We start from the raw sequence: 26,994 nt of genomic DNA, 5'->3' as shown, positions 1-26,994 counted from the left end.
GACTGGCAATGTCAGAAATTGTTGACCTGAGTCCCCTACAGCTCAACATAACACCATGGCTTTACTTCTTATACTTCGTTTTTATACTTTTCTGCTGGATAGTTAAGACCAAGGTAAAGCAAGACCTATGCAACAAAAGTTGTAGCTTTTGGGTCTGATAAGGTCAGTGAAATCCCCTCAGGATTTATCCCGAGATCCTGTACCTCAGATAAGACAAGTAAAAATCTTGAACAAGGAAAAATAATTTCTTCAAAATGAAACCACAGGAAGATTGAAACAGTGGGTGCAATGAAATAATATTCAAAGTGCTCAAAGGAAAAAAAAAAAAAAACTATCAACCAATAATCCTGTATTCAAACATGCTGTTTCTTTTCTGTGAAATATTTTTTGTACAGTGAATCCTTAGAGCAACCAATAGAAATAACAACTCCAAAAAAGTGAAAAAAAGATAAAAACACATTAAAGAAAATGCAGGATTAGAGAACAGATCCATGGTAGAGTGCTTGTCTAGCATTTGTGAAGCCCTGGGTTCCATTCCCAGCATGTAAGAGGGAAGAGAAGGTGTGATGGAGAAATACAATGCTGCATTAGAAAATAATACAAGAAGGCACTAAAGGAAGAGTAAAGGAGCAGAAAGACATGAGGCAGAATCAGAGACTGGCAGGCATAAATCTACACAAATAACATCCTTAAGTGTGTATGTTTACATACATAGAAGGCAGAAGTTGGCTGAAGGTGGTGGCACAGGCCTGTAATCCCAGCAGTCAGGAGGCTGAGGCAGGAGAAGTGCCAGAGTTGAAGGCCAGCCTGGGATACATAGTGAGTTCAAGCCTATTCTAAACAACACAAGACCCTGTCTTAAAAAAAAAAAAAAAAAGATAGAGTTGTCACATTGGGCCTCTAGCTGTATACATGAAAACATTTTAGAATCAAAGAAATAGATTGAAAATAGGGAATAGATTTGTTATATGACCAGCAACCTAAGGAAGCTGAAATAATTGTACCAGAATGCTTCAAAGCCATAGATGTTACTAGGTTTTTTGTTTTATAATGAAAAAGGTCAGTTCATGAGGAAAATATTCAAATTATAAGGCATATGCACAGTACTTCGCAACAAAGTACCAAAGGACGTGAAGCAAACCTAATAGAAACAAAAGAGAAAATAGGGAACCCTGGAACTGGGGATTGAACTCAGGCCCTTGTGCTTGCCAGGCAAAAGCTTATTCTACTGAGCCATCTCCCTGGTCCTTACACTACATTTTTGTCTTTCTTTTTTTTTTTTTTGTATTTAGTAGTCTACAGGATCTCACTATATAGCTCCAACTCATAGATCCAACTTGTAGTGATTCTCCTGATTTTAGCCCCCCAAGTGCTAGGCTTATAGGTGCATACCACCATGGCCAGTCTCAATCACTGGTTCAGCCATGCAGTAGGAGTGGGGCCAGCATGGCATGCTGGGGATCAAACCCTGGCTGCTGCACTCTGTCTAAGCAGGCGCTTTAGTCCACTGAGCTATCTGGCCAGCCTCTTGTCTGTTTTTTGAGACAGGGTCTTGCTATGTAGTTCAGCCTGGCCTTGAATTTATGCTGATCCTCTGTCTCAGCCTAAGCCTCCCAAATGCTAGGATTATAGGTGTGTACTACCACATCTGACTTCAATATACTGCTGTTACTGATGTATAGAAATAATTAGCTGATCAACAGGGTAATCTATTATAAACCATGCAGACCTACCGCAAACTTACATAGAACATGTTGTTCAGTGATAGATTATTCATTCTTCTCAGATGCACATGGAACACTTCAGTGCAGACCATATTCTATTTCATAAACCTCAGTAAATTGTAGTAGAACTTAAAATGTAGAGTATTGATAGGAAAATGTTTGGAAAACTCACAAGTTTGTGGAAATTAATGAAATCCTAAATATAAAATGAGACCAAGAATAGGGACTCCAAATTTGTTATTATATTCAGTTTATTACTTTATATGTAAGAAGTTTTTTGTTTGTTTGTTTTTTGTTTAGGCAGAACTGGGGATTGAACTCTGACCCTTGCGCTTGCCAGGGAAGCGCTTATTTTACTGAGCCATCTCCCCAGCCCCAATCTAAGTTTACACTTTATGCTTAACTAGTTTTAATGCTTACCATAAATCTTTCACACAGTTGCCTCCCTACTTTATTTTTAATTCATGTTTTCTTAGATTCTTTGTTTTTCCTGTGGTACTGGGGATCAGACTCAGAGCTATTTCCCCGGCCCTAATTCATGTTTTCTGTTGACTACCCTACATCATTCGGGATGTTTCTCAGAAAAGGCTCTTTATTGATACATTTTCTTTACTCCTAGATATCTGGGAATGTCTTATAGTTGCCTTTATATAGAAATGACAGTTTGGCATGTATATAATTCTTGCTTCAAAGTTATTTTGTTGGGGCTGATGAGATGGCCCAGTGGTCTAAAGCACCTACTTAGAACAAGCTTAGCAAAGCACAGGGACTACGGTTCAATCTCCCAGCACCACATGCCAGCCAGCCCCGCCCCCTGGTGGGCTGAGCTGGCCACACACACACAAATAAATAAAATTTTTTTAAAAAGTTATTTTGTTAAACAGTAGAAGATAGTAGAATAGAATTGTAAGATAAAAATTATTCTCTTACTTTGCCCCTTAATGGGTAAACTTACTCTGGTTTGATAATGTCTAGGTGCTGCTTTTCACTTGAGCCCATTTATAGACCTACTTTTGTTTTTCAGTTCTGAAAACTTTTCTTCAGTTAGTTTCTTTTTTATTTATTTATTTATTTATTTTTATTTTTCAACAAATAATACACTGCATATATTCTTCTTAGTGGTTAATTGCTGTACAAGATGCGGACTTGTGATCCTATTTACAAACTCCATTAGAACAAATCATTCTATTCATTAACAGAATGTAACTATATAACTATCAGTTAGTTTCTTAATTATTGCAAAGTTTTGCTTTGTCGTCTGTTCTAGATACTCTTTTTTTTTAAAGCAAGCATTAATATTTAATTATTTTAAATTAAATAATAAATATCCAACCTTACATTAATTTGCTATTCTTGCTATTCTTGTTTTGAAAGTCTGTAACATACACATTACTGTATGTTACCCAGTTTAGATATTCTTATTATCATAGATTGTATCTCTTGGCCAGGCATCTACATCTGTCTTTTTTTTTTTTTTTTTTTTTTTTTTTTTTTTTTTTTTTATGTATTTGGTACAGGGTCTCACTATGCAGCTCAGACTCAAGTGATCCTCTTGTTTTCAGCCTCCAGCACTGGAGTTACAGGCATGCATCTCCATGCCCAGTCTTGGTAGCTCAGCATGCCTGGGGGTGGGGCCAGCAGGGCATGGGGTGCCAGGGATTGAACCCTGGTCCCTGCACTTGCAGGCACTTAGTCTATTGAGCTATCTCGCCAACCCTACATCTCTTTTTCTTATCTTCTTTCCCCCCTTGGTATTTTTAAGACACATCTCACTTTGTTGTTCAGGCAGGCTTTGAATTCACTGTGTAGCCCAAACTAACCTCAAACATCATCAAAATTGGGGGGAGACCCCCCAGAATAAGAGAAAATATTTGCAAATTTGTATCTAAATAAGCAGTTTGTATCTAGAATTTATAAAGAACTCTATAGCTTAGTTAAAAAAAAAAAAGACATATCGGGGCCTGCCTCTTTAGCTCAGTTGTTTAAGTGGCTGCTTCAACAAAGCAGTCAGCCTCAGGTTGCTGTGGTTCGATCCCCACAGCTCCAGCCAGCCAAACATGCCCTGAAGGCATTCTGAGCCAGCCAAAAAAAATCCTTCTAGGGCCAGGGAGATGGCTCGGTGGAGTAAGTGCTTCCCTGGCAAGCACAAGCGCCTGAGTTCAATCCCTGGTTCCGCAAAAAAAAAAAAAAAGACATATAAATAACACAGTTAAACACGTGGAAAACAAAAACTTCAATATCCTTAGTTATCAGGTAAATACAAATAAAAATCACATTGAGAATGGCTAGAATAAAAGAGTTGGATAATAAAAAGTTTGCAAGGATATGGAGGAATTAGAACTTTCATGTACTTTTTGTAGGAGTACAGAGATGCAGTCATTGTGGGAAACAGACTGGCCAGAGTTGCCATAAACATTTTTACAAACATACATACCTAAGGAGACTTAAAAGCATGTGTCTATGCAGAAACATGAGCAATTGTTTACAGCATCATTAAACATAATTACAATAAGGTGAAAACAATCCCACTGTCTGCCAATTAACCAGTGATAAAAATGTGGTACATCCGTATTCTGCTGTACTTTGCCAAGTGAATAAATAGCCCCCCAAGGTCCATATAATACATGATTCCAAGGAAAGTTGAATAGGAAAATTTATGGAGACATAAAATAATGGTTGCTTAGAAGTCACAGGAAGATTGAGAGTGTTTGAGGGAAGTGATAACCAAAGTGTACAGGATTTCTTTTTTGTTTTTTTGGAACAGGTTCTCCATATGCAGTTCAGGCTGGCCTTGTGCTTACCTTGTAGCCCAGGCTGGTCTTGAACTTCCAACAATCCGTCCTCAGCTTCCCCAGTGCTAGGATTATAGGCATGTACCACCACACCCAGCTAGGATTTCTTTTGCTACAGGGAAGTTATCTAAGGATGATTACTGGATAGCTGGACATACCTGTTACCATTTTTTCAATTTGCTTTAGAAGGGTGAATTATATTATAATTCAGCTATATTTAATAGTCATATTATTGTCACCTGAGAACATAATTTCTTGATATCATTGGGCAGTGTGGCACATGCCCAGCTATTAGGGAGCCTTGGGACACCTCAGGAATTTATCTAAGCCCTGTTTTAAAGTAATTTTTTGGAAAAGGGTAGAGATGTAGCTCTGTGGTAGAGTATTTGCTCACATGAACAAGGTCCTGAGTTCAATCTGCATACCACTACCACCCCCAAAAAGGGATAATCAAATATTTAAGAACATACTTTTTATATTAGTTCAAATTTATGTTTTACCCATTAGCTTCAAGTAAGATACAGAGTTTGGGTTATAAAATCTTTTAAATATCTTTAAATGTATAAGTTCTCCATTTTAGTTTCCCCCTTCTGTTGTAAAAACATCTTTTGTCCTGTAGAGCTTCTCATAAACTGTATTTTGCTTTTTGCATCCCATTGTGTAGCTTAACATGTTCCTGTTACCTATTTCCTGTGAATTGGCAGTTGGAGCTAGAGGACTTGATCAGATTTTGTCAAGATCAGATTTTGTCTGGTCTTTTTTTTTTTTTTTTTACCATTTCTAGTCAAGTCTCTTCATTAATGAACAGTGCCTTTTTCATGAAGCATGAGAAGTGTCACAGAATGATGTTCTTATAATCCTTCTTTATTATCAAAGTATTTTTTATTGGTATATGATTTCAGTACATAATAATAATGTTCCTTTTGGGGAGTTGATGCACATAGCCTCTCTCCATCATTTTCATTTCCTTCACCCATTCTCCCTTACCTCCTCCTTCTCCCCAGTCTCCCATACCTCCCCGCTTTCCCATCTCCAGAAAAATCTTCCTTCTGATTCCTAAATAAATAAACTTCTAGTTTTAGTCTTTTGAGGACTCTCCATACTGATGTCTGTAGTTTACACTCCCACCAACAGTGTAGTGTCAAATGGGACATTCACTGCCCCATATGTAGAATCAGCCATTTCTCTAAGGGGCCATGGTATCTTTTGGTGGGAGAAGAAATTCAGAAGTCTTTGTATTCTGTTTGACAACTCAGAAATACTATTTGTATTGAAAAGGCAAGATGAATGGTTTATTCTTACGTAGTTTAATAGTTTTGTTTTGTTGTCTTTTTCAGACATAGTTTTACTATGCTGTTCAGGATGACCTTGAACTCATTTTGTAGCCCCAGCTAGCAAGTTTTCAGACACATACTTAATGTTTTTACACGTTTGCCGCCTGTTGTGTGATCGTAGAAAGAGTGTACACTTTATGTAAAATACTAGACAGGATCAAAATATAAATGAAGGTGCCATAGAATGTTTCCGTGGGTCTCGCTGCTTTGCCTCCCTGAGGCTCCTTTAGCTCGCCATTCAGCGCCTTTCCTCACGCAATGTTCATATGTCTTCAGCTGTAACAAGTTTAGGAGAATGAATTTTAATAGTGACTTATGTAAAATCAGTATTTAGGTTGTGCTCTTAAGTTCTTGCGTAAACCCCAAACCACACTGAGAAATGTCGTATGCAAATCCAAACATGGATATTCTTTCCAGAGGTATTCCACACTCAGTATGTCCCAAACAAAAATAACTTTTCTACCATCATTAACCCCTGTTGAAATCAATTCTTCTTTTATTCCATGTTTTTGATGAAAACACCAAAGTCAGACCCCTTTAGTTATATATTCTTGTAGTTCTTTCCTCCCCTACCATTAATACAAAATCATGCCCAGATGTTTTTCCTCCTATTTTTTTTTTTTTTATTTTCTGTGTCCTTATTGCTACTGATTTGATTTGGTTTTAGTTTATCATGCACTTGTACAATCATAATAATTACTCTGAATCCTACCTTCTCTATTACCACCAGAATATCTTTAAACTGCAGATATGACTATATTCTTTTTGGCTACCTATATTTATTGAGGTATACCTATATTACATGAGACTCTGGGTCTAAACTGAGTGTAGTGGGACAGCCTAAAATGGTAGCACTCTGGAAAGCTGAGGCAGAAAGATTACATGTTTAAGCCCAGACTAAGCGACTTAGAAAGACCTTGTTTCAAAGTTTTAAAACAGGGCTAGAGATAGGGCTCAATGGGAAGGCCCTAGGTTCTGCCCCAGTACTTACGCCGGGGGAGGGGGGGTCCTATGTCTTCAGCATGGCGTAGTTGTCAGTAGCCTCAAAATGATTTGTCTAAGCCTGTTTGTCATCTGTAGGGTATTATCATCTTAACACCCGCCACACACATACACACACAGACACACACACACTGACAAGATAGTGTATATAAACTTCCTGATACTACATCTGGTACATTACAGCTAGTACAAAATTCATACATTAATTCTTACCTAGATATTCCTCTTAGAGGCATCTTAAACCATCTTTCTCTCCTTAACCTTGATGTCTTTGATTAGGTTTAATAAAACATAGGGTGCAAGTGAGATATCTGATCTCAGTTCAGCTTTAGCATAAGTAAAACCTAGTTGCCTGCCCCACTGTATTGTGTAGTAAGCTATTTTATTTGAATCTCAAGTCCCCTGATAATCTTTAACCAGCTGATCTTTATAACAAAATAGACATTCAGACTGTCTAGTATCATATAAGAAATACAATAGACATTCTGAATTTTGATATCTAATTTTGTCTAGTTTCATTTTCTGTAAATGTACAGAAAATGGGGGTCAAAAAGAGGGCCTCATCCATGCTAGGCAAATGCTCTACTGCTAAGCTGTACCTCTCACCCCTATGAATTTTCATCTACATTCTTCTAGTGTGAATGTATAATGAACATTGTGGAATACTTGTTTTATGCCAGGAATTGTGCAAATTTAATCTTCTTGGGTTGTCTTGAAAGTAAGTCTATAATTCTCATTTTTCAGATGAGAAAACTGAAATATTTGAAAAGAAAAATAACTTGACAGAGACATAGTACCTAACTGGTATGTGTTAGAATTACAATTCAAAACCTAAAATTTGTCTAATATAAATAATTCTTTCAGTTAAGCTATATATTGTACTTGTCTAAAACTTTTCAGGCTGAAACAAAATCATAGTTTTCAGGCCATCTGAAACAGAATCATCACTACCACTTTCGTAAGCATGGATGAATACTGTCGCATCAACTAGTTACTTGAAATCTTAGCTAGTCTTCTCTCGTTGCTGGGACAAATACCTGACACCCAAAAGAAGGAAGGAAGGGTTTATTTAGAGTTACTGGAGGTTTCAGTCCATTCTCAGCTGGCTCCAAGGCAGAGCAGCACAGCACCGCAGAGGGCAACATTTCATGGTGGCGGCAAAGAGCAAGAGCGCAAGGGAGTAGCAGCAGCTCAAGCAGCTAGCTTGACTTTCTCCTTACATTGTAGTGTACACTACCTGCCCCAGGGCAGGTGCAGCATCCACACCCACAGTAATCAATCACAAACTGCAGAAGCCACCCCAAGACTGCATGAGGCTTTGGGGGACAACTATACACAAACCATAACAGAAGGGTGAGAAAGAAACTATTTGTTATTACTGAATAGTTCACATTCTAACTTTTTATACTAATTTGGTTTGGCTTTTATTTGTTTGACATAAGGTCATGCTATGTAGCCCAAACTGGCTTCAAACTCATGGCAAATTCTTGTGACTCAGACTCCTAAATTCTGGGATTATAGGCATGGGGACCAAGCCTAGTATTATTATATTCTTATTATTTATTGAAAGCTACGCAGATTCTCGATTATAGCTAAGTAATACATTTAAATTTTAAAACATATTCAAGTTAAGTATATATACAAATTCATATACACACAAATAGCATCAAATTAGCAATATCAACTTCATCAATTTCAGGTTATGTTCCCTGGCTTCTGAACTATGTTATTTATGATTTTTTTCCATTACTGTAGTTTTATCCCTTTTTTCCAAATTTTGCCTCAGGAATGATATTGCATTATGTCCAAAGTATCTGTCTATTACTTTTCAATTATGGAGTATATCAGAGTTTCTCTATGCACTTGGGAAAGGCATGCAATAAATATGTGGCTTAGAGGGCTTTTCCCGGGCTGTCTTTCATTTTCCTCTCATCCCGTACCTCCAGCTGTACTAGACCTTACACCGTATGTGTAAACATAGTGTAACTGTGTGCTAATGAAAATAAATTTTAAAAGAAGGCTTTAGAGGAGGTACTCGTGACTAACTTTGGGTTTGTCTCCCACCGAGAAATTAATATGTTTGAGACAGGGCTTCCCTTTGTAGTTCAGACCAGCCTTAACTCACTGTGAAGAGCGGCTGGCCTCACACTTGAAGTGCTCCTGCCTCAGACTCCCAAGTGCTTTCATCACAGGGTGCGTCACCATGCCCAGCTTTAAGCTTGTACTGAAAGCTTTGTTCTGTAACCAGCTTCCTGCAGGACAAGACTTGGGAACTTTTCTGATCACTTTTTAGGAAGTAAAAGTACTATTTTCAAGAACTCATAAACTTGATTCAGAGCTTAAAACGGTCCTCCTTTCCCAACTGAGGCCCACAACAGAAGTGCAGGGTTTGATTCGCTGCCTTCATCTGTGTCTTCTCACACTTTTGCCCAGATGTGCTGACTCTGGCCCTGCCGGGATTAGGAGAGGCAGAAACTGGTGCAGAAGCTGCTGGTGCTTATATTGGCAGTTACTCCCTATTCCCAGCACCATGGCGTATGCCATTGAGGCCTCATTCCTATTTTACTAAAGGAATTAAGATACAGAAAGTTACTTGCTTAAATTCACATAGCTATAAATGACTCAACCACATTTTTGTGCTCTTAGAAGATAGTAAGCATATTTTCTGGTCTTGGCCAGTGTTTTAAACAGACTCATGGCCTTGTTTTTTTAAGTGTGACACGTTTTTCATAGACCTGAAATAAACACATACTTCTGTATCTTTCCTTTGTGAAAGAGTAAGGAGTGGGCTAGAACTCATGGCACACTTGCTCATGTCAGCAGAACTCCTTTTCTAATCTTTAACTCTGTAGTCATTAACAGTACATGGACCTCACTTTGAAAAAGTTTTCCACTCCCTCCTTTGCATAGGTAGCCTCGTACTTCACTTGGAAATGTAGTTCAGTGTTTATTATTTGGAGCTTCTAAATAACTAAGATTGAAGTGGTTTCATTTTAATACCCTGTTGCACACTTTCCAAATATGTTGTTTAATTTCTTGCATTTATACCTTTGTTCATGCAGATGGTCCCTGGATTATGACTGTCACTTGCTCTAAAGGCATGTTTCCTCCCTGAACCACATGATCCCAATCAAAGTAAGCACCTTTGGTGGCCCAGCTTTAAAAGCAGAAGCCTGTTTCCTGAAATGTAGCAAATGAACAAAATACTTCATATAGCCCTCCCATTTTCTTCCTTCTCCTCTTCTTACTAATGTAAGCAAAAGATTATCATATACATTAAGTGATGTTCTGCTTAGACTAGTCCTAGCAGAGTAGTCTTCTGATTGTCTTTAGGAAGAATATGGGGTGCAGAATTTTGCTTTGAGCCTAGTCATCTTAATTTTTGCTTTTTTTCCATTCTAGAGTTAGACAATACTTCAATCCATGAAAAAGAGTAATGAACCTAGAACAGGTTTATATTTGAAGATCTCCATTGCTTATTATTGCCAAGATTATTTCAGGAACCGTACCGCTGTCTTGCCACAGGATTTATGCCTTTTATCATGATATCAAACAAGGCACAGTCCAAGATTAATGATTTTTGTCTTCTTATTAGGATATCAGTGACCTTTTTTTTTAATCTGGAGTTTTCATTTCCTTTTCCCTGTTGCTTCTCTTTTCTCTACACATATATGGACCTGAGTAGAACACTCAAGGGAATTATTATATAATAAATTATTTAATATTTGAACTGGCATTACCTACTGCATGTTCACATTTAGAAACAGGAATAATAATATACCTTCTGGCAGAGATAGCTTGATAGCCAACTATAAAGCATTTAAAATAGTACATATTGGGCATGTAGCAAGTACAGCATTGTTTATAGACTATTGTTTAAAACTCTCCACCCAGGCCTGCTGTGCCAGCCCTGCCTCCGGGGTGTACTGAGACAGCAATTGAGACTGGGCGTGGTGGCACGCGCGTGTAATCCCACCTCTTGGGAGGCTGTAAACAGGCAGATCACTACTAGTCCAATCTAGTAATGAGACCCTGAACACCCTGTAGACCCTTCCCTAAGAATACAAAAAAAAATAAATAAAGGGCTGGGGAGATGGCTCAGTGGAATAAGCACTTCCCTGGCAAACGCAAGGGTCTGAGTTCAATCCCTGATTCTGCCCCCCCCCCAAAAAAAATCTCTCCAGCTGACTAAAACAGTAGTTTACAGATCCACTGGTTGAATGATTGGAATAATTTGTTTTAATTAGTCCATATCTGAAGTCTCTCTCACTACCATCTTTTAGCCTTTTGATTTGGCATGTTGGCCTCATGAAGCTGTGTAAATTGCCTATTTCAACTACCAAACCATTATTTAATGCTTTATTTTATGTATTTTTTTAAGGACATTTCTGATTCATTTACATCCTTGAAGAGCATCTATAGAAGAAGAAGGAAAAGATGGGTGTGAAAACATTTACTCATAGCTCCTCCTCCCACAGTCAGGAAATGCTTGGAAAACTAAATATGCTGCGAAATGATGGACATTTCTGTGATGTCACTATTCGTGTCCAGGATAAAATCTTCCGGGCACATAAGGTGGTACTAGCAGCTTGCAGCGATTTCTTTCGCACCAAACTTGTAGGCCAAGCAGAGGATGAGAACAAGAGTGTGTTGGATCTGCATCACGTTACGGTGACTGGCTTTATACCTCTTTTAGAATACGCTTACACAGCCACTCTATCGATTAACACAGAAAATATTATCGATGTTCTAGCTGCAGCCAGCTACATGCAGATGTTTAGTGTTGCTAGCACCTGCTCAGAGTTCATGAAATCAAGTATTTTATGGAATACACCCAATAACCAGCCTGAAAAGAGTGTAGAGGCTGGACAAGAAAATAATTCTAACTGCAATTTTACTTCTCATGATGGAAGCATTTCTCCAGTATCTTCAGAGTGCAGTGTGGTGGAAAGAACCATTCCCGTCTGCCGAGAATCCCGGAGAAAACGCAAAAGCTACATTGTTATGTCTCCTGAGAGTCCTGTAAAGTGTAGCACACAAACAAGCTCTCCCCAGGTACTGAATTCTTCAGCTTCCTACACAGAAAATAGAAATCAACCAGTGGACTCTTCTTTAGCGTTTCCTTGGACTTTTCCTTTTGGAATTGATCGAAGGATTCAGCCTGAGAAAGCTAAGCAGGCAGAAAACACTCGGACTTTAGAATTACCTGGCCCTTCTGAGACAGGTAGAAGAGTGACTGATTGTGTGGCTTGCGAGAGCACAAAAGCTGCCCTGCCTCTGGGTACCGAAGAAGATGTCCGAGTCAAAGTAGAAAGGTTAAGTGATGAGGAGGCCCACGAGGAAGTGTCGCAGCCTGTCAGCGCATCTCAGAGTTCCCTGAGTGACCAGCAGACAGTCCCAGGAAGTGAGCAAGTCCAGGAAGACCTTCTCATTAGTCCACAGTCTTCCTCTATAGGTACAATGCTGCCTTCTGTGGTTTTTATGGTGCCATAGTCAATTCTCATATTTTAAGTTCTCATTAGATTTTTTTAAATTGCTCATTGTTTTATAGAAAATATAAAAAAGAGTAAAACGTTACACAACTAGATTTTAAAATAATTTACGTTTTTTTAACAACTTGCACATTGGGGAGAAATAACTGAACAGTATGTAATGGGACAAAGGAAAGATATAAGTTGTGAATTAATTCCAGTGAGAAGTTTTAAATCCAGTCAGTGTTTTACTCTATATTAAAATATTTATTGAAAGCTTGCCGTATTGCAAACACTGATGATACATAAAGAAAAAAACAGTAGGGTATGATGAGGCACACCTCTAATCCCAGCACTTGGAGAGTTGAGACGGGAGAATTGCTGCAAGTTCAAGGCCTACCTGGGCTACACAGTGAAACTCTGTCTCAAAAAACACACACAAAAAGTGCTGCATGACTGTAATCCCAGCACTCAGGAGGCTGAGGCAGGAGAATTGCCTCAAGTTTAAAGCTAATCTGGACTACCCGTCAATCAAGGCCAGCCTGGACTACATGGCAAACCCTATCTCAAAAAAAAAGGCCCAGGGAGATAGCTCAGTAGAATAAGAGGTTGCCTGGCAAGCGCGGGGTCCTGAGTTCAATCCTTGGTACCGCAAAAAAAGAAAAAACGTAGTTCCTACAATAGAAAACTTAATAGTCTAATGGGAAAAACAGTATGTAAATAAACGATTACAGTGAACTTTAAGAAATAAAAATAAAACATACAGATATTTTTAAGAAAATGAGCTTAGAATGGATACATAATAGATACGACTACACAGAGACAGGCTCAGAAACCAGTTATACCCGCTAGACATAGCCAACTTGCAGCTTATGGGTTAGACATGTCTGTTTGAATTTTTTTTTTTAACTTAGTAAAGGAATTTTGTCATTTAAATAAATTAGTGTGTATTATATGTGCAACCTAAGACAATTCCTGTTCACTAAATGCAGCCTAGGCCAACCAGGCATGTCCCATTTGTTTTTGTCTTTTTGAGATAGGGTTTCATTATGCAGTTCAGATTGGCCTTGAACTCACTTCATAGCCCAGGCTGACCGTGAACTCCATAGCAGTCCTGCCTCAGCCTCTCGAGTGTTGGGATTACAGGTATGTACTACCATGCCTAGCAGACATGTCCAGTATACAGCCACACATTGGGTATACCTAAGAAAATAGGTATTACTAGACTTTGTAAAGCAAGAATCAGTACCACTTAATAATATTGAATGTGTACATTGAGGGAATGGGAGAAATCAAAGTAGTCAAAATGAAGTAGTCATACCTTTGTTACATTCATTGATTCTCACAATCTTTCTTTTTTTTTTTTTTTTTTTTTTTTTTGCGGAACTGGAGATTGAACTGCAGTCCTTGCGCTTGCCAGGCAAGTGCTTATTCTCCTGAGCCATCTCCCTGGCCCCAGTTCTCACAATTTTTCATAACATCTCTGAATCCAGTTGAGTCATATATTTGGTATTAATTTCCAGTTTTCTTCCTTACTGGTACCAAGAAAATGTAACAGTAACTTTTTTTTTTTTTTTTGGTATCAGGAACCAAGCCCTATGCTTTCCAGGCAGGTGCTACACCACTGAGCTAAGTCCCCAGCCCTTAGTTAATAGTAATCTTGGGCTAGCCAAATAGCTCAGCGGATTAAAGCACTTGCAAGCAGGCACAAGGGCCGGTTCGACCCCAGGCTTGCTATGCCAGCCCGCCCCTGGGGCCCACTGAGATAGCCATGGTGGTGCGTACCTGATTATCCCAGCTCTTGGGAGGCTGTAAACAGGAGCAGCAGGAGTCCGAGCTAGTAGTGAGACCTTGAACACCCTGTAGGCCCTTCCCTAAAATACAAGAGGAAAAAGTAACCTTAATGGATGGCATTTTAGCCTGCATTAAATGCAGTAACTGCAATATGAAAATCAGTGGAAGGAATTAGGAACCCACATTTAAGCAAGGTTACGTCTGTGTAAATTATACTTAGGTGACAGCCATGCAGCGTCATACCACAAAGCAGTTGAAAAGGTAAGATGGGTAAATTTGAGATTAGCTGTGGCAAATTCAGTCTTGGTAGGAAAATATAGCCAGAACCAAAGGACTGATCCTTGAGAAATATCTGCAGTAAGAATTGATAACAGAAAAGCCAGTAATGAATAAAATAATAAAATTTGTCCAAAAGATTAAAAAGCAAAAAAAAATTGCTTTATTCTGCATGTGGTGGTACACACTGTAATTCTAGCAATCAGGAGATTGAAACAGTAGGACTGCCACAAATTTAAGGCCAGCCTGTGCTGTGTAGTGAGTTCAGTGCCAGTGGAAACCACACAGGGAGACCCTGTCTCCAAAAAGAAAAAACAAACCTGCCTTTTTATGGGCATCCTGACTCACTGAGTTTCCCAAGGCTACTGCAACAAAGTACAACCAATTAGTTGAAAACAGAAAAAGTATATTTTCTCACAGCCCAGGAATCCAAAATCGAGGTATCAGCAGTGCCTTCTTTCTTTTAAAAATTGACAGGAAAAAATACTGTCATTGCCTTTTCCAACTCTAGCAGTTACTTTCTCAGATATTACAGGATTGTAATTCCATTATACTCTTGTTTCTACTTCCATCTTCACATAAACTTCCTTGTACATCTTTGTATACCAGTCTCTCCTCATAAAGACATCAATCATTTGGTATAGGGCCACCCTAGTCCTGTGTTACTTCTTAACTTGATTACATGCACAAAGACCCCACTTACAAACAAGGTGTCATTCATAGGTAACCATCTTTTTAGGGAGGACAGTTTCACTCAAAACACTAAAGTAGATATTTCTGAATTTGAATGAGGATATTATTGAAGAATTTGAATGAGTGCACATAAAATGTTTAGTGGCAGGAGATAATGGCTATTTGTTAATATGAGCAAGTTTTTGTTTAATTATCAGAATTTTCCTTTTTTTTTTTTTTTTTTTTGGCAGAACCAGGGATTGAACTTGGGCCCTTGCGCTTGCCAGGCAAGTGCTTATTCTACTGAGCCACCTCCCTTGCCCACTAGAATCTGCAATTTTGAAAATAACCTGGTATTGCTATGTGGTCCTGGCTTGAATAATACCATTTTAATTATTTACCTGAGAATTTAGAAACCAAAAATTAACTAAAAATAATGTTAACTAAACATAAAATTTTTATCACTCAAGTAATATCTATTCGATTCACATCTTGCCTTTATGATCTTACTAAATTATTATAGAGAAGTTGTGAGCATAAGTAGCATAAACCTTTCAGGCATATAAGACTTATTACCTAACTTATTACCTAAATATTATAATTGTGGATGCTATTAAAATAAACATAGGAATAACATGGACCTGACTATCATGTAATCAGATAATCTTTGCCTTCATAGCAAAGGCACTAACTACTGAACAAAGCTATCTTAATTCTAATTGTATTCAATAAAAAAACATACAGAAAAGAAAGTAAATTCCTAGAGTTTGTAGGCAATAAACATGCAAGGAAAAAATATTTTTTTTTTGTTCTGTCTTCCATAATACTAATGAGCAGTTAATTTTTCATACTAATTCATGAAATTAATACAAGTGAAATTTTACCCATTTTAAATTCCCTTTTCTAACAGTGGTCTGGGCAAAAGATTATAAAATTTAAGGGACCGGGGAGATGGCTCAGTGGAATAAGCGCTTCCCTGTGGCAAGTGCAAGGGCCTGAGTTCAATCCCCGGTTCCACCAAAAAAATAAGATAAAATTTAGTATCTTCAATAAATGAAAGAAATTTATATAGCAGTTTTATTTTATATTATTTATTTCAGGTACTGGGAATCAAACTCAGCACCTTGCATTTGCTAGGTGGGCACTTGTGCTGCCGAGCTATCTCCCTGGCCCCCCTTTATTTGTAATATACCAAATTTAACAGAGAAAAAAACTTGAGTATAGATTGGTTTGTGTAACTAAAAAAAGAAGGCTGTCAGCTTTTAGTACAGTTGAGGAAAATAATTGTGGGAGAACTTTGGGTTAAAATTTTATCTTGAAATATTCAGTTATCTATATATCCCAAAGACAAATGTAAATAATTCTAGAGAAGCTGCAGTTTGCTGTAGTTGCAAACAATTTTGCACTCTAAAAATTTCTCCCATGAAAAGTAAAGTCAGCCAGACAGTGGCACACGCCTGTAATCCCAGGATTCAACTCCAGAAGCTGAGGCAGGAAGGAAAGTCACTGGGACTGGGGATGTAACCCAGGAATGGAGTGCTTATCTAGAATGTTTAGGGCCCTGGATTTAGTCCCTAGCCACAAAATAATAAAAATAAAGTGAAAAATATGGTGGTCAGTTAAAGTACTAAAAATAATTTTACAGTTTTCTTATTAGTAGCACTGACTACGAACTTGAGATGGGCAGCTAGAATAGCACTAGAACTGATCATATGCAAAAGCAGTACACCATGATTAAAAGTTCAGACCATGGACTGAAACCTAGATTCTGTTACTAATTTCTACCACTTAATAGACTATGACTTTGAGCAGGTTGCATTTTTCATAGCCATAAAAAAAAAAAAAAAAGATAAGGATTTAACCCATGTTTTCACTTTCCATGACTTTAAGTTAACTTGCTCCAAAAATATAAATAGAAAATTCCAGAAATAGAACAGTTTTTAAGTGTTAAATTTGATCTGCTCCTGAGTAACATGATGAACTCTTGCATTGCACCTTCCCACGAAGCCTGAGGTACAAATCATTCCTTGTCCAGTGTGTCTAGGCTACATGAACCTCTGAGTTGGTAGCCGTCATGGTCATCAGACAGACCATCCTTGTTACCACAGTGCTAGGGTTCAAGTAACGCTTTTTGAGAGAGATTTAAGAGACGTCATCCATATAACCTTACACATTGCTTACAGTGTTGTACTTTATTAATTACTAGTCTGTTGTGCCTAATTTATAAATTAAACCTTAGCTGGGAGTGGTGCCACACACCTATAATCCAGTACTCTTGAGAGCCTAAGGCAAAAGGATTACAATTCTGAATCTAGCCTGTTTGACTTAGGGAGACACTACCTCATAATTAAGAAAAGTATAAGAGACTGGAGATGTGTCACTCAGTGCAAATGCCCTGGGTTACATCCTCAGTACCACAAATAATAAAATATAGTAAAAAGCTAGAGACTACCAGAAACATACGTGTAATTAAACAATGTAAGGTGGTAGTTTTTGAGAATCAGTAACACATGCCCCAAGCACACAGGATAAGTTAATGTCCACATAGGTAGGCCTGTTCCAGATGTATTGCAGAAGTGAGCCAGGTTTTGTGTTCCTTAAAGTGGACATAGTCCTTGAGTGTAAACAAGTCCTGAAAAGCAAGCTAAAGTGTCTCTGAGTCAAAGGTCTAATCTGATAGCCCCTTTACAAGTCTTTGATTGTATCCACTTTGCTAACACCTGTAATGACCAGAAGCATTTTGATGATATGAGATACCAAAGTCCAATTTTTGTAAGATTGAGAATTGAGATTAATGTAAAGGAAACTTGAATACCAGAAGGGTTGTAAAAGTGAATCTACTTTCTGAAGTGTTCAAGGAACAGCTATTAAATTTTTGTCAGATGGGCAATAATAGATTTAGTAGTCTGTTAAATTCAGAACAGTAGCAGTAATAAATTGGGTAAGAAAATGTAAGTTTTGTTTTTCATTCACAGACAAAAGGAGATCTTTTTTTTTGTTTGTTTTTTCGATCCTGGGGATTAAACTCATGACCTCTTGCTTGCCAGGCAAGCACTTACTCTACTGAGCTATCTCCTTGGCCCTCTGACAAAAGGAGATCTTAAGCAGTCAAAAACAGTAAGGTGGTGCTGAAAGATCATAACTAATAGTTGGTAGAGCAAAGAGACAGAAAGGAATATTGAAGAATCAAATATTGTATCTGGTTTTATCATCTTGAGTAAAACGAATATTGAAGAATCAAATATTGTATCTGGTTTTATCATCTTGAGTAAAGTTTTGAGTTTAGCTTCTACTTGAGAATCCCTAGAGTCCTTAGGTTAAGTTCCCCCTGTGGAGTGGGTGTACACCAATGAGGAGGATGTAATGTATGACTTAAAAGTTGGGAACAGTGAAGCAAAAGACTAGCACCTTGGAGGCTATTCTTGGTAAGTTCCTTTCCTTTCTTTGCCCTTACGGACAAGGGCAGGTTTTCCCTAGTGTCTTTTCCAGAAAACCAAAACTACATTTTAAACCATTCAGAAGCTGCTCAGATGAATGTTTTTGAAATCCAGGTCTTAACCTATTTGTGATAAAGTTTAAGACATTGTAAATCTCTTGAAGTATTCAGTTATGTCAGCCTATTATTACTACTAAGGAATTAACTTGTGGGTCCAACAAAAGATTAATTACCATCAAGGCTCTTGGCATGGGCTGGTGAGATGGCTCAGTGGTCTGGAGCACCTACTTAGAACAAGCTAAGCTGAGCAAAGCACAGGGACCACGGTTCAATCCCCAGCACCACATGCCACCCAGCCCCGCCCCCTGGTGGGCTGAGCTGGCCACACGTGCGCACACACACACACACACACACACACACAAAATAAATTTTTTTAAAAAAAGGCTCTTGGCAGTAGTTGAGGCTGTAGAAGTTTGTGAATTCTTTTAAGGGCTTTGATAATCATAGTTTTATTGTTTGTCATTTTTCTGAAAGTTTTTAAGTGATAAGGATGGAGTATATGAATCACAGATCCAGCTTAAGGATTTCTTAATAGGAATATGTATGTATGTATATTTGTAATATGTTATTCTGTTGCTAAAGAAAAAAGTTGGAATTTCTCTATCAAATAGAGAATCAAGTAATTTTCTCCCACCATTTACAGCAAGTGGCCTGTCTACCTCAACAGTAATAACCAAAACAAACTCAAGAGCTCATTAGGAGATGCTGAAGGAGGCTTCAGTGCTTGACTTGCATACTTTACCAGTAGTCCATCACTGACAGGGAAAGCTGTATCTTAGAATGTCCACAGAAGTGCCCCTTGAGCTTAGCATTCCAGTGTTGGCATGGTGTTGACGTATCTCAGATGAGCAATCTTTTTCATATCAAAATGTCCCTCCACGGTGGCACATTGTCCTTGGTAAGATTGTATCAGTTGAAGGATAAGTGTACAGGTCAGTCTTACGTTAAGAAAAAATATGAAAGGAGTAGATATTTGACCTGGAAGAGGTACAGTTTTTGATTGAGACAATCCATGAAAGCCACACAGGTCTATGGGAGGAATGCTTTGTGTTTTTGTGTTTCTAGAGTGTAGCTCATAGCCAGTTCTCATGGATCAGGGGCCACACTAGGAAATCTCATTCTCAGTGTTTTTGTTGAAATGTAGCACACATACCATAAAAAATTCACTTCTTTGAAGTTTAGAATTCACAGCGATGGATGTGCAACCATCCCACAACCTACATTTATACCTTTTTATCACCCCAAATCTAATATACCTTGGAGTGTTTTATTTTAGCTTCTGGAACACTTAGTAGCTATGGGTGAAAAGAGAGTAATTTTGTTTTGCTTTATACATGCACTCTGTGCACTGAACTGGGGATCTCATTGCCACAGTGGAGACGATGCCTTAACATGTTGGGGTGCATTTTATTTGTATTTGTTTGTTTGTTTAATGTATTTAGTACAAGGTCTGCAGTGTTTCACTACACAGATCGGACTCGTAGTGATCCTCCTGTTTTCAGCCTCCCAATCGCTGGGATTACAGGCGTGCACCACCATGCCCAGTCTCATTCACCTCAGCACTCCCCCTGGGGCAGGGCCCGCATGGCTTGTGCCGGGGATTGAGCCCCCATCCCTGCACTCTGCTTAAGCAGGTGCTTTAGTCCACTGAGCTATCTGGCTGACCCTTTTGTTTGTATTTAGATGTATTTTATGGTGTTTTTTGCTTTTTGTTTTCCAGTACCAGGAATGGAACTCGGACCTTGTGCTTGCCAGGCAGGCATGTATGCCACTGAGCTATTTCCCCAGCCCCTTTTATTTTAGGTTTTGACTAGTTTTGCTTGTTTATTTTTTTTGTTCTGCAAGCCTCTGTGCTTCACTATGTGCTGTACTCTGAGTAAATTCACGATGCTATAGTTTTTTGTGTCCATGGAAGCTGAATCCAAATATTAGGATTTTTTTCCTTTTTTTTTTTTTTTTTAATCCTGAAACAGACTGAACTGTTAAGTGTTCAGTGTCCCATCTCCTTTTTTTCTATAAGAAAAAAGTGAAAGTGGAGAGATCATGGCATGGGAGCAAGCAGTTCTGTCTTCAGCACAATACAACATTAACTCTTCCCTACATTTGTATGAAAAACGAATCAGAAAGATCGAGGATAAGTTGGATAGACTTAGGGAAAAAACTTAAATATGGTTTGATAACAGAGGAACGAAAAAGGCCTGCACAGAAATGCTACCTGTACACCAGTGGGTCGCATGTGGTACAGTTGAGAGTGAGAATAAAAGCACCCTGTCCTGTCTATTTTCAAAACCCTCTGAATGTTTAATTATATTAAAACATAGTATAATAACTGGTATCCTTGATGATTGTCATGAATCATCAAGAGACAGAAAATAAGTTGTACTCAGTCTTTATATTAAAAGTTAAGGTAGGGGCCAGGGAGATGGCTCAGTGGAATAAGTGCTTCCATGGCAAGCGCAAGGGCCTGAGTTCAATCCCCGGTTCCACCAAAAAATAAAAAATAAAAAATAAAAATAAATAAAAGTTAAGGTAAAATGTAACTCACAAATTTTCCACCACAAATGATTAAGTAATTTTGGATGCTTTATGAGAAACTGAGTTTTGGGAAACCTTCTGTACTATTTCCTAATATCCGTGAATTGAAGTATTTCAAAAGGGAAAATGAAGTATTGGGTTCCAAAGTTTCATCAGCAGGAAATTTGATCCTGTATGATAGCAGGCGTTTATTAAATGCTTACATGTGTATAGTGTTCTATAAACTGTTGCAGTTAGTACATTTTAAATTTCATTAAAGTATTCCAACCAAAATCTTGTTTTCTGTTAAAGAAAGGGACTTGTAGAGGCTCAGAGCTGTTCCTTTAGGGTAACATAGATGCCCTTAATGCATTTTGCAAATTGTGAAGAATTTGACAGAGTTCATTACTAGGTGAGGTTAGGTTGTTTGAATTTACTGTCCTACTATAAGCAACAAATTCTAGATTTGAAGAAGTCACCTTAAAGTACTGGGGGGCCACCCCAGGGAAGTAAGGAGATTGTCAGAGTTTTGCTTTTAAACCATTTGCTAAACACTCATAGGTACTGGCTCATAAAAGGAAGGGAGAGAGGGAGGGACGGAGGGAGAGAAAGGAAGAAAGAGGAATGTAACAATTATGAAGTCTTAAGAGAAGTTACAGTATACATTGTTAAGGTGGTTTTTAATTTATTTTTATGTATCTGTTACCACGGTCTCACTACCCAGCTTGAACTCATAGTGATCTTCCTGTTCTCAGCCTCCCCATCGCTGCCATTACAGGGGTGCACCACCACATCCAGTCTTGGTGGCCAGCTCAGCTTGTCCACAGCTGGTGCCAGTGCAGCTTACGGTGCTGGGATCAAATCCCGCTCCCTGCGTTTGCTTAAGCAGGGGCAGCTGTCCACTGAGCTATCTCCCCAACCCTTAACTTCAGGTTTTTGAAGGACCGTATAACTGGAACCAAACCTGCTCCCCATCCTTCAGACTCCAGGGTGCTGTGTAGAAGTTGCCTTGGCAGTAGGCATACTGGAAGAGAGAAAAAGAAGGAATTGCATCCCTACAAAGTCTGACTGGCTCCCTTGCACATTTGCATCCTGAGTACCTCTCGCGTGAGCGAGCCAGGAACTCTCAGACACCACATTTGAGTCAGGTCCTGCTCCCTAAGAAGCAGAACCAGACAGAGCTTCACTGGTAGTCATCACAGCCTCAGCAAAATCAGTTCGCTAGAAATTATCTTAAAAGGCAGGAACATCTGCCAGAAGTCACCAAGATACATGGGGATAAAAGACTGAGGGAGAACCACTAACAGGAAATTTTTACAAATACTCAAAAACAATTACAAGGGCCAGCCAAATAGCTCAGCAGACTAAAGCACCTGCTTAGGCGGTCGCAGGCCTTACCAGCCCTGCCCTGGGGCGCGTTGAGACTTCGATTGAGACTGGGTGGTGGCACACACCTATAATCCCAGTTCTTGGGAGGCTAAACACAGGTGGATTACTACACGTCTGATCTATGTAGGTAGACCCTGTACTAAAACACCAAAAAAATATATATACGTATGTGTGTGTGTGTATACGTACTCAAAAACAATTAGTGTAGTTATGAGACACAGATATCCTTTGTTTAGCAAAATAAATGAAGAAACTGCAAAAGTAAAAGTCAAATTAAGGGGGGAAAATACAGTAGTCCCTCACTTATCTCAGAGGTTTTGTTCCAGACACCCCATGATAAGTGAAAATCAGGGAAGTAGTGACATATTTATTTTGTTATATATATATATATGCTTTATAAACCCCACACTTTTAAAAACTCTTCTAATGTACTCAACCATTTTCTAAACTCGTAAACCTATATAATTTTATTATTATGTATTTGGTACAGGTTCTCACTACGCAGCTCAGATTTGTACTGGTTCTCCTGTTTTTTCAGCCTCCCCAGCACCACGCCTGGACTCGGTCACTGGCTCTGCACACCCAAGGGACGGGGCTGGCGCAGCATGTGGAATTGGGGATCAAACCTGGGTCCCTGCACTTGCCAAAGCAGGTGCTTAGTCCATTAGCTATCTCACTGGCCCAAACCTACATAATTTTAACAAATGTTTATACTATATGGTACTGCAAAATCTCACAATATAGCAAAATAAATAATTTAAATTAATATTTTTTGAAAACCCACGAAACAGTGTGAAAGTCGAACTGCAAAATAGTGAGGAACTACTGTACTTGAAGAAAAGAAAAAGTAACCAAAATTAAAATCTCAGTGAACATTTTATCATCAGATTGAATTTAGCAGACTTGGGATGCAGAAATAAATTAGAATATCATTTGAAAGCTGCAAAGAGAGACACTATATAGACAGAAGAAAAAGTATGGAAAATGCAAATGTCGTTTTAATAGTGATCCTAAAAGGAGTAAAAAGAATGTCGTAGGATTTTCAGAAATTAATGAAAGACACCAGTCCAGTAGAGGCTAGCAAATCTCAAACAAGAATAATAAAAAAGCACACACCATAGGCAAAAGGCATTTTCAAACAAAAAAACATTTCATCAGTAAATCATTACTATAGAAAATTCTTGAGATTGGGCTTCAGGGAAAAGCAGAAATGGAATGTCATACAGGAATAAATGAAGAGAGAAGTAAAACTGAACAAACATAAGAAATATTGCTTATATAAAGGCGACTGTGTCTTGTAGAACCTAGTCATGAAGAAGTAAAATAGCAGATAACAGTTTTTAAGTTGCAGGATAGAAATACAAAATTCAAGTTGAAGCTGCCGAAATTTTCATATTATCCAGGAAAAATAATGTTATTATCTGTAGATTTGAATAAGTTAAACTTGCATCTAAGGTAGCCAGTAAACGGAATAAGAAAACATTGTATAATTTCTGTAGTAATAGAAGGAGTGAAATAGAATGATTATTAAGACTTATACTCAGGCTGGGGATATAGCTTAGCAGCATAGGCGCCTGCCTGGCAAGTGCAGGGTCCTGAGTTTGATCCCCAGTACCACAAAATAAATAAATAAAAATGACTTAACACTCAACAAACTGAGGCTAAAATGTGTATTGAAATGCAAAGGGCTAAGCATAGCCAAAAATATTAGGAATCATGCTGACAGAATGTGAGGACCAGCTCTACTTGAGATGAAAATTTATTGTAAAGCTACAGTAATTAAAGATTCACATTATTGCAGGGAGGGAAGAGAACCTAGAAACAGACCCGTGCACTTACGTATGCTTGATATATGACAGATGGAACTGCAGAAGAAAGGAAAGGAGACTTCAATACATATATTTGGTCTCAAAACTCCAGGTGAATTAACGACTCTCAAAGAGAAAACGTAAGTCATAAAAGTTTGAGATAGGGAAAGATTGTTTTAAGGCAAGACCAAAAAGCCGTAATCATAAAAAGATTAAAATTTAAAACTTTGGCTATCAAAAGAAACCATAAAAGGACAAGCCATGAAAGGGGCAAGATATAGCATATCATTGACAAAGGGCCTGTATCTGAATATGAGAAGAATTCTTAGAATGCAAAGGGAAAGGACTCATTAGCAAGACTTGACAAAGCAGTTCACAAGAGGTTCAATAAAAACATGAAATAAACTCAGTCACTGCCAGGCATAGTGGTGTACACCTGTAATCCTAGCATTCAGGAAGCTGAGGTAGGAAGTGCAAGCCCTTCCTCACAATGTGGTGAGACACTGTCTCTGAAGGTGGAGCTTGGGCCAGGGAGCTCAGCTGCATAAGTGCCTGCTTGAAAAGCACAAGGTCCTGAGTTCAGTCCCCAGTACCAAAAGTAGAGCTGGTGATGTAGCTCAGAAGAACCCTTGCGTTGAATCCCTCGTTCTGGAAAGAACAAAATCTCAAATACAGTTGAAATACTTTGAGTATATTGATCAAACACAACAATACTAAGTGTTGGTGCGCTTGTTTAGCAACATAACGAGCAGTGCTGGTGGTAATTACATTTGGTACAGTCATTGAAATAGGTTAGCATTTTTAATAAGGGTAAAGAGAGCAAGTAGGGCTGGGGAGGTGACTAGGCAGTCTAAGCACCTGCCTGGCAAGCACAAGGACTGGAGTTCAGTCCCCAGTACTGTATGCCGTGCCTGCTCTGCACCATATGAGCCCTGAAAGCAAGGTGACACATCACTGTAATCCCAGACCTGGGGAGGCTGAGACAGGAAGATCACTTTGAGTCTGAACTGTGTAGAAAGACCTTGTATCAAATAAAATATTTTTTTAAGAAAGATAACATGTAATTTGTGACCGAACAATTCTGTTCCTAAATTTATACTCCAGAGGAAAATATGCATGTGTACATTGTTAATTGTGTAAGAATATTCGCAGTAGCATTGTTTATAAGGGCCTGAAACAGTCCATCAGGAGTAAAGTGAATAAGTTTCTAATATTGTACAACAATTAAAAGTTTTAGTTACATATATAAAATGAATGAATTTACAATGTTGAAATTAACAAAAAAAACCGCGTTATTGGGGCCAGGGAGATGGCTCAGTGGAATAAGCGCTTCCCTTGCAAGCGCAGGGGTCTGAGTTCAATCCCTGGTTCCACAAAAAAAAAAAAAAAAAAGATGCGTTATGAGATTCAATTTACATAAAGTTTACAACCATACCCAACTTGAACTATGTTAATCGTGATTGGAAAACTTCCCTAAAGGCCAGTCAGTTAATAATTTAGACTTGTATTTTCTACTGAAGCCACAGCTACTCAGCTCTGCCACCATACATGGTGTGAAAGCTGTCCTGTACACCCCATTGCTCCATTCTGGCAAGATCTAGCCTCTAGCTTATGGGTGTATACAACTGTGTGTAGAGGAAACAAGGCTGGGAGAGGGATGGTAACGTTAGCAGGTTCTTGGAAGAAGACAGGCGTGTGGTCAGGGAAGTGTGAATGAGCACTTCTGGAAGTCAGCTGAAGTTTGTGTCAGAGTTGCTGGAGAGGTGTTCACTTTGTCTTTTTTTGTATTTTATGTAAAAGTTGTATAATAAGTTATATATTCCAGTAAAGCAAGTTCTAAAAATAAGACTTGTTCATATTTCCTTAACTGGTGGTTATTTATTTTAACATGGATCTTAGTTTGTATTTGAATTCTGCTTGTTTGCCTAAATTTTATATCAAATATTTCTAAAAGAACTTAAATTGTAATATAAAGCTTGTCTTACGTGTGATTTCTTTTCAAATCATAGACATTTCACTTCAAAGAAAATGTAGAGCACTGTATATTTTTGGTTAATCAGAATATGGACACTACGTAAGAGGCTAGAGGCTTAGATACATAACTTGTGGTTAATATCTTGGCTTAGTTTTGCACAAAACCACTGACAGGTGTCCTTTTCGTTCTTCTCTTCGCAGGCTCAGTAGATGAAGGTGTTACCGAGGGGTTGCCTACACTTCAGAGCACTTCGAGTACCAACACTCATGTGGATGACGATGATCGGTTAGTACTAATGTCGGGTGTACTTTTCCTTTTAAGACTGCACTTAAAACCCTAAATTCAAGTATTTTATCTTAGAGCTGAGACATCTACACTACATTATACTTTTCAAAGTAGTGAAGTAGCATGCCGGGCTCCGTGGCACGTGCCTTAACTACAGCAGTAGGGTGGCGGAAGCAGATGGAGCCCTGTAATTTTGAGACTACCCTGGGCTATGTATGGAGTTCAAAGCCAATAAATAAAATGAAGTAGCATCATCACATTAGACCACCCATGCCAGATTTTTTTTTTAATTTTTTATTTATTATTATTTTTTAAAGTCAACAGAATGGAAATACACTTTTTAAAGTTTCTAATACTGGGGCTGGTGAGATGGCTCAGTGGTCTAAAGCACCTACTTAGAACAAGCTTAGTAAAGCACAGGGACTGCGGTTCAACCCCCCAGCACCACATGCCAGCCAGCCC

The 26,994-nt window shown here is 38.4% G+C and overlaps 1 protein-coding gene across 4 annotated transcripts in view; it reads left to right on the top strand.

The window, feature by feature from the left end:
- Nucleotides 1-26,994, top strand: part of Zbtb44 (zinc finger and BTB domain containing 44) — a 53,688-nt gene that overhangs the window by 7,967 nt on the left and 18,727 nt on the right. For all 4 annotated transcript variants that reach the window (XM_023701441.1, XM_023701440.1, XM_023701439.1 and 1 more), the window contains exons 2-4: nucleotides 9,915-9,987; nucleotides 11,234-12,307; nucleotides 26,448-26,532. In XM_023701441.1, coding sequence (XP_023557209.1) covers nucleotides 11,290-12,307; nucleotides 26,448-26,532 — 1,103 coding nt within the window. In that variant the 5' untranslated portion in view covers nucleotides 9,915-9,987; nucleotides 11,234-11,289. The remainder of the gene's footprint in view (nucleotides 1-9,914; nucleotides 9,988-11,233; nucleotides 12,308-26,447; nucleotides 26,533-26,994) is intronic.

Source organism: Octodon degus, unplaced genomic scaffold (assembly GCF_000260255.1).
Source record: "Octodon degus isolate 3935 unplaced genomic scaffold, OctDeg1.0 scaffold00136, whole genome shotgun sequence".
NCBI classification, from domain to species: Eukaryota; Metazoa; Chordata; class Mammalia; order Rodentia; family Octodontidae; genus Octodon; species Octodon degus.
Note: the sequence above shows the minus strand (reverse complement) of the source record. Positions and strands in the feature narration are given on the sequence as shown.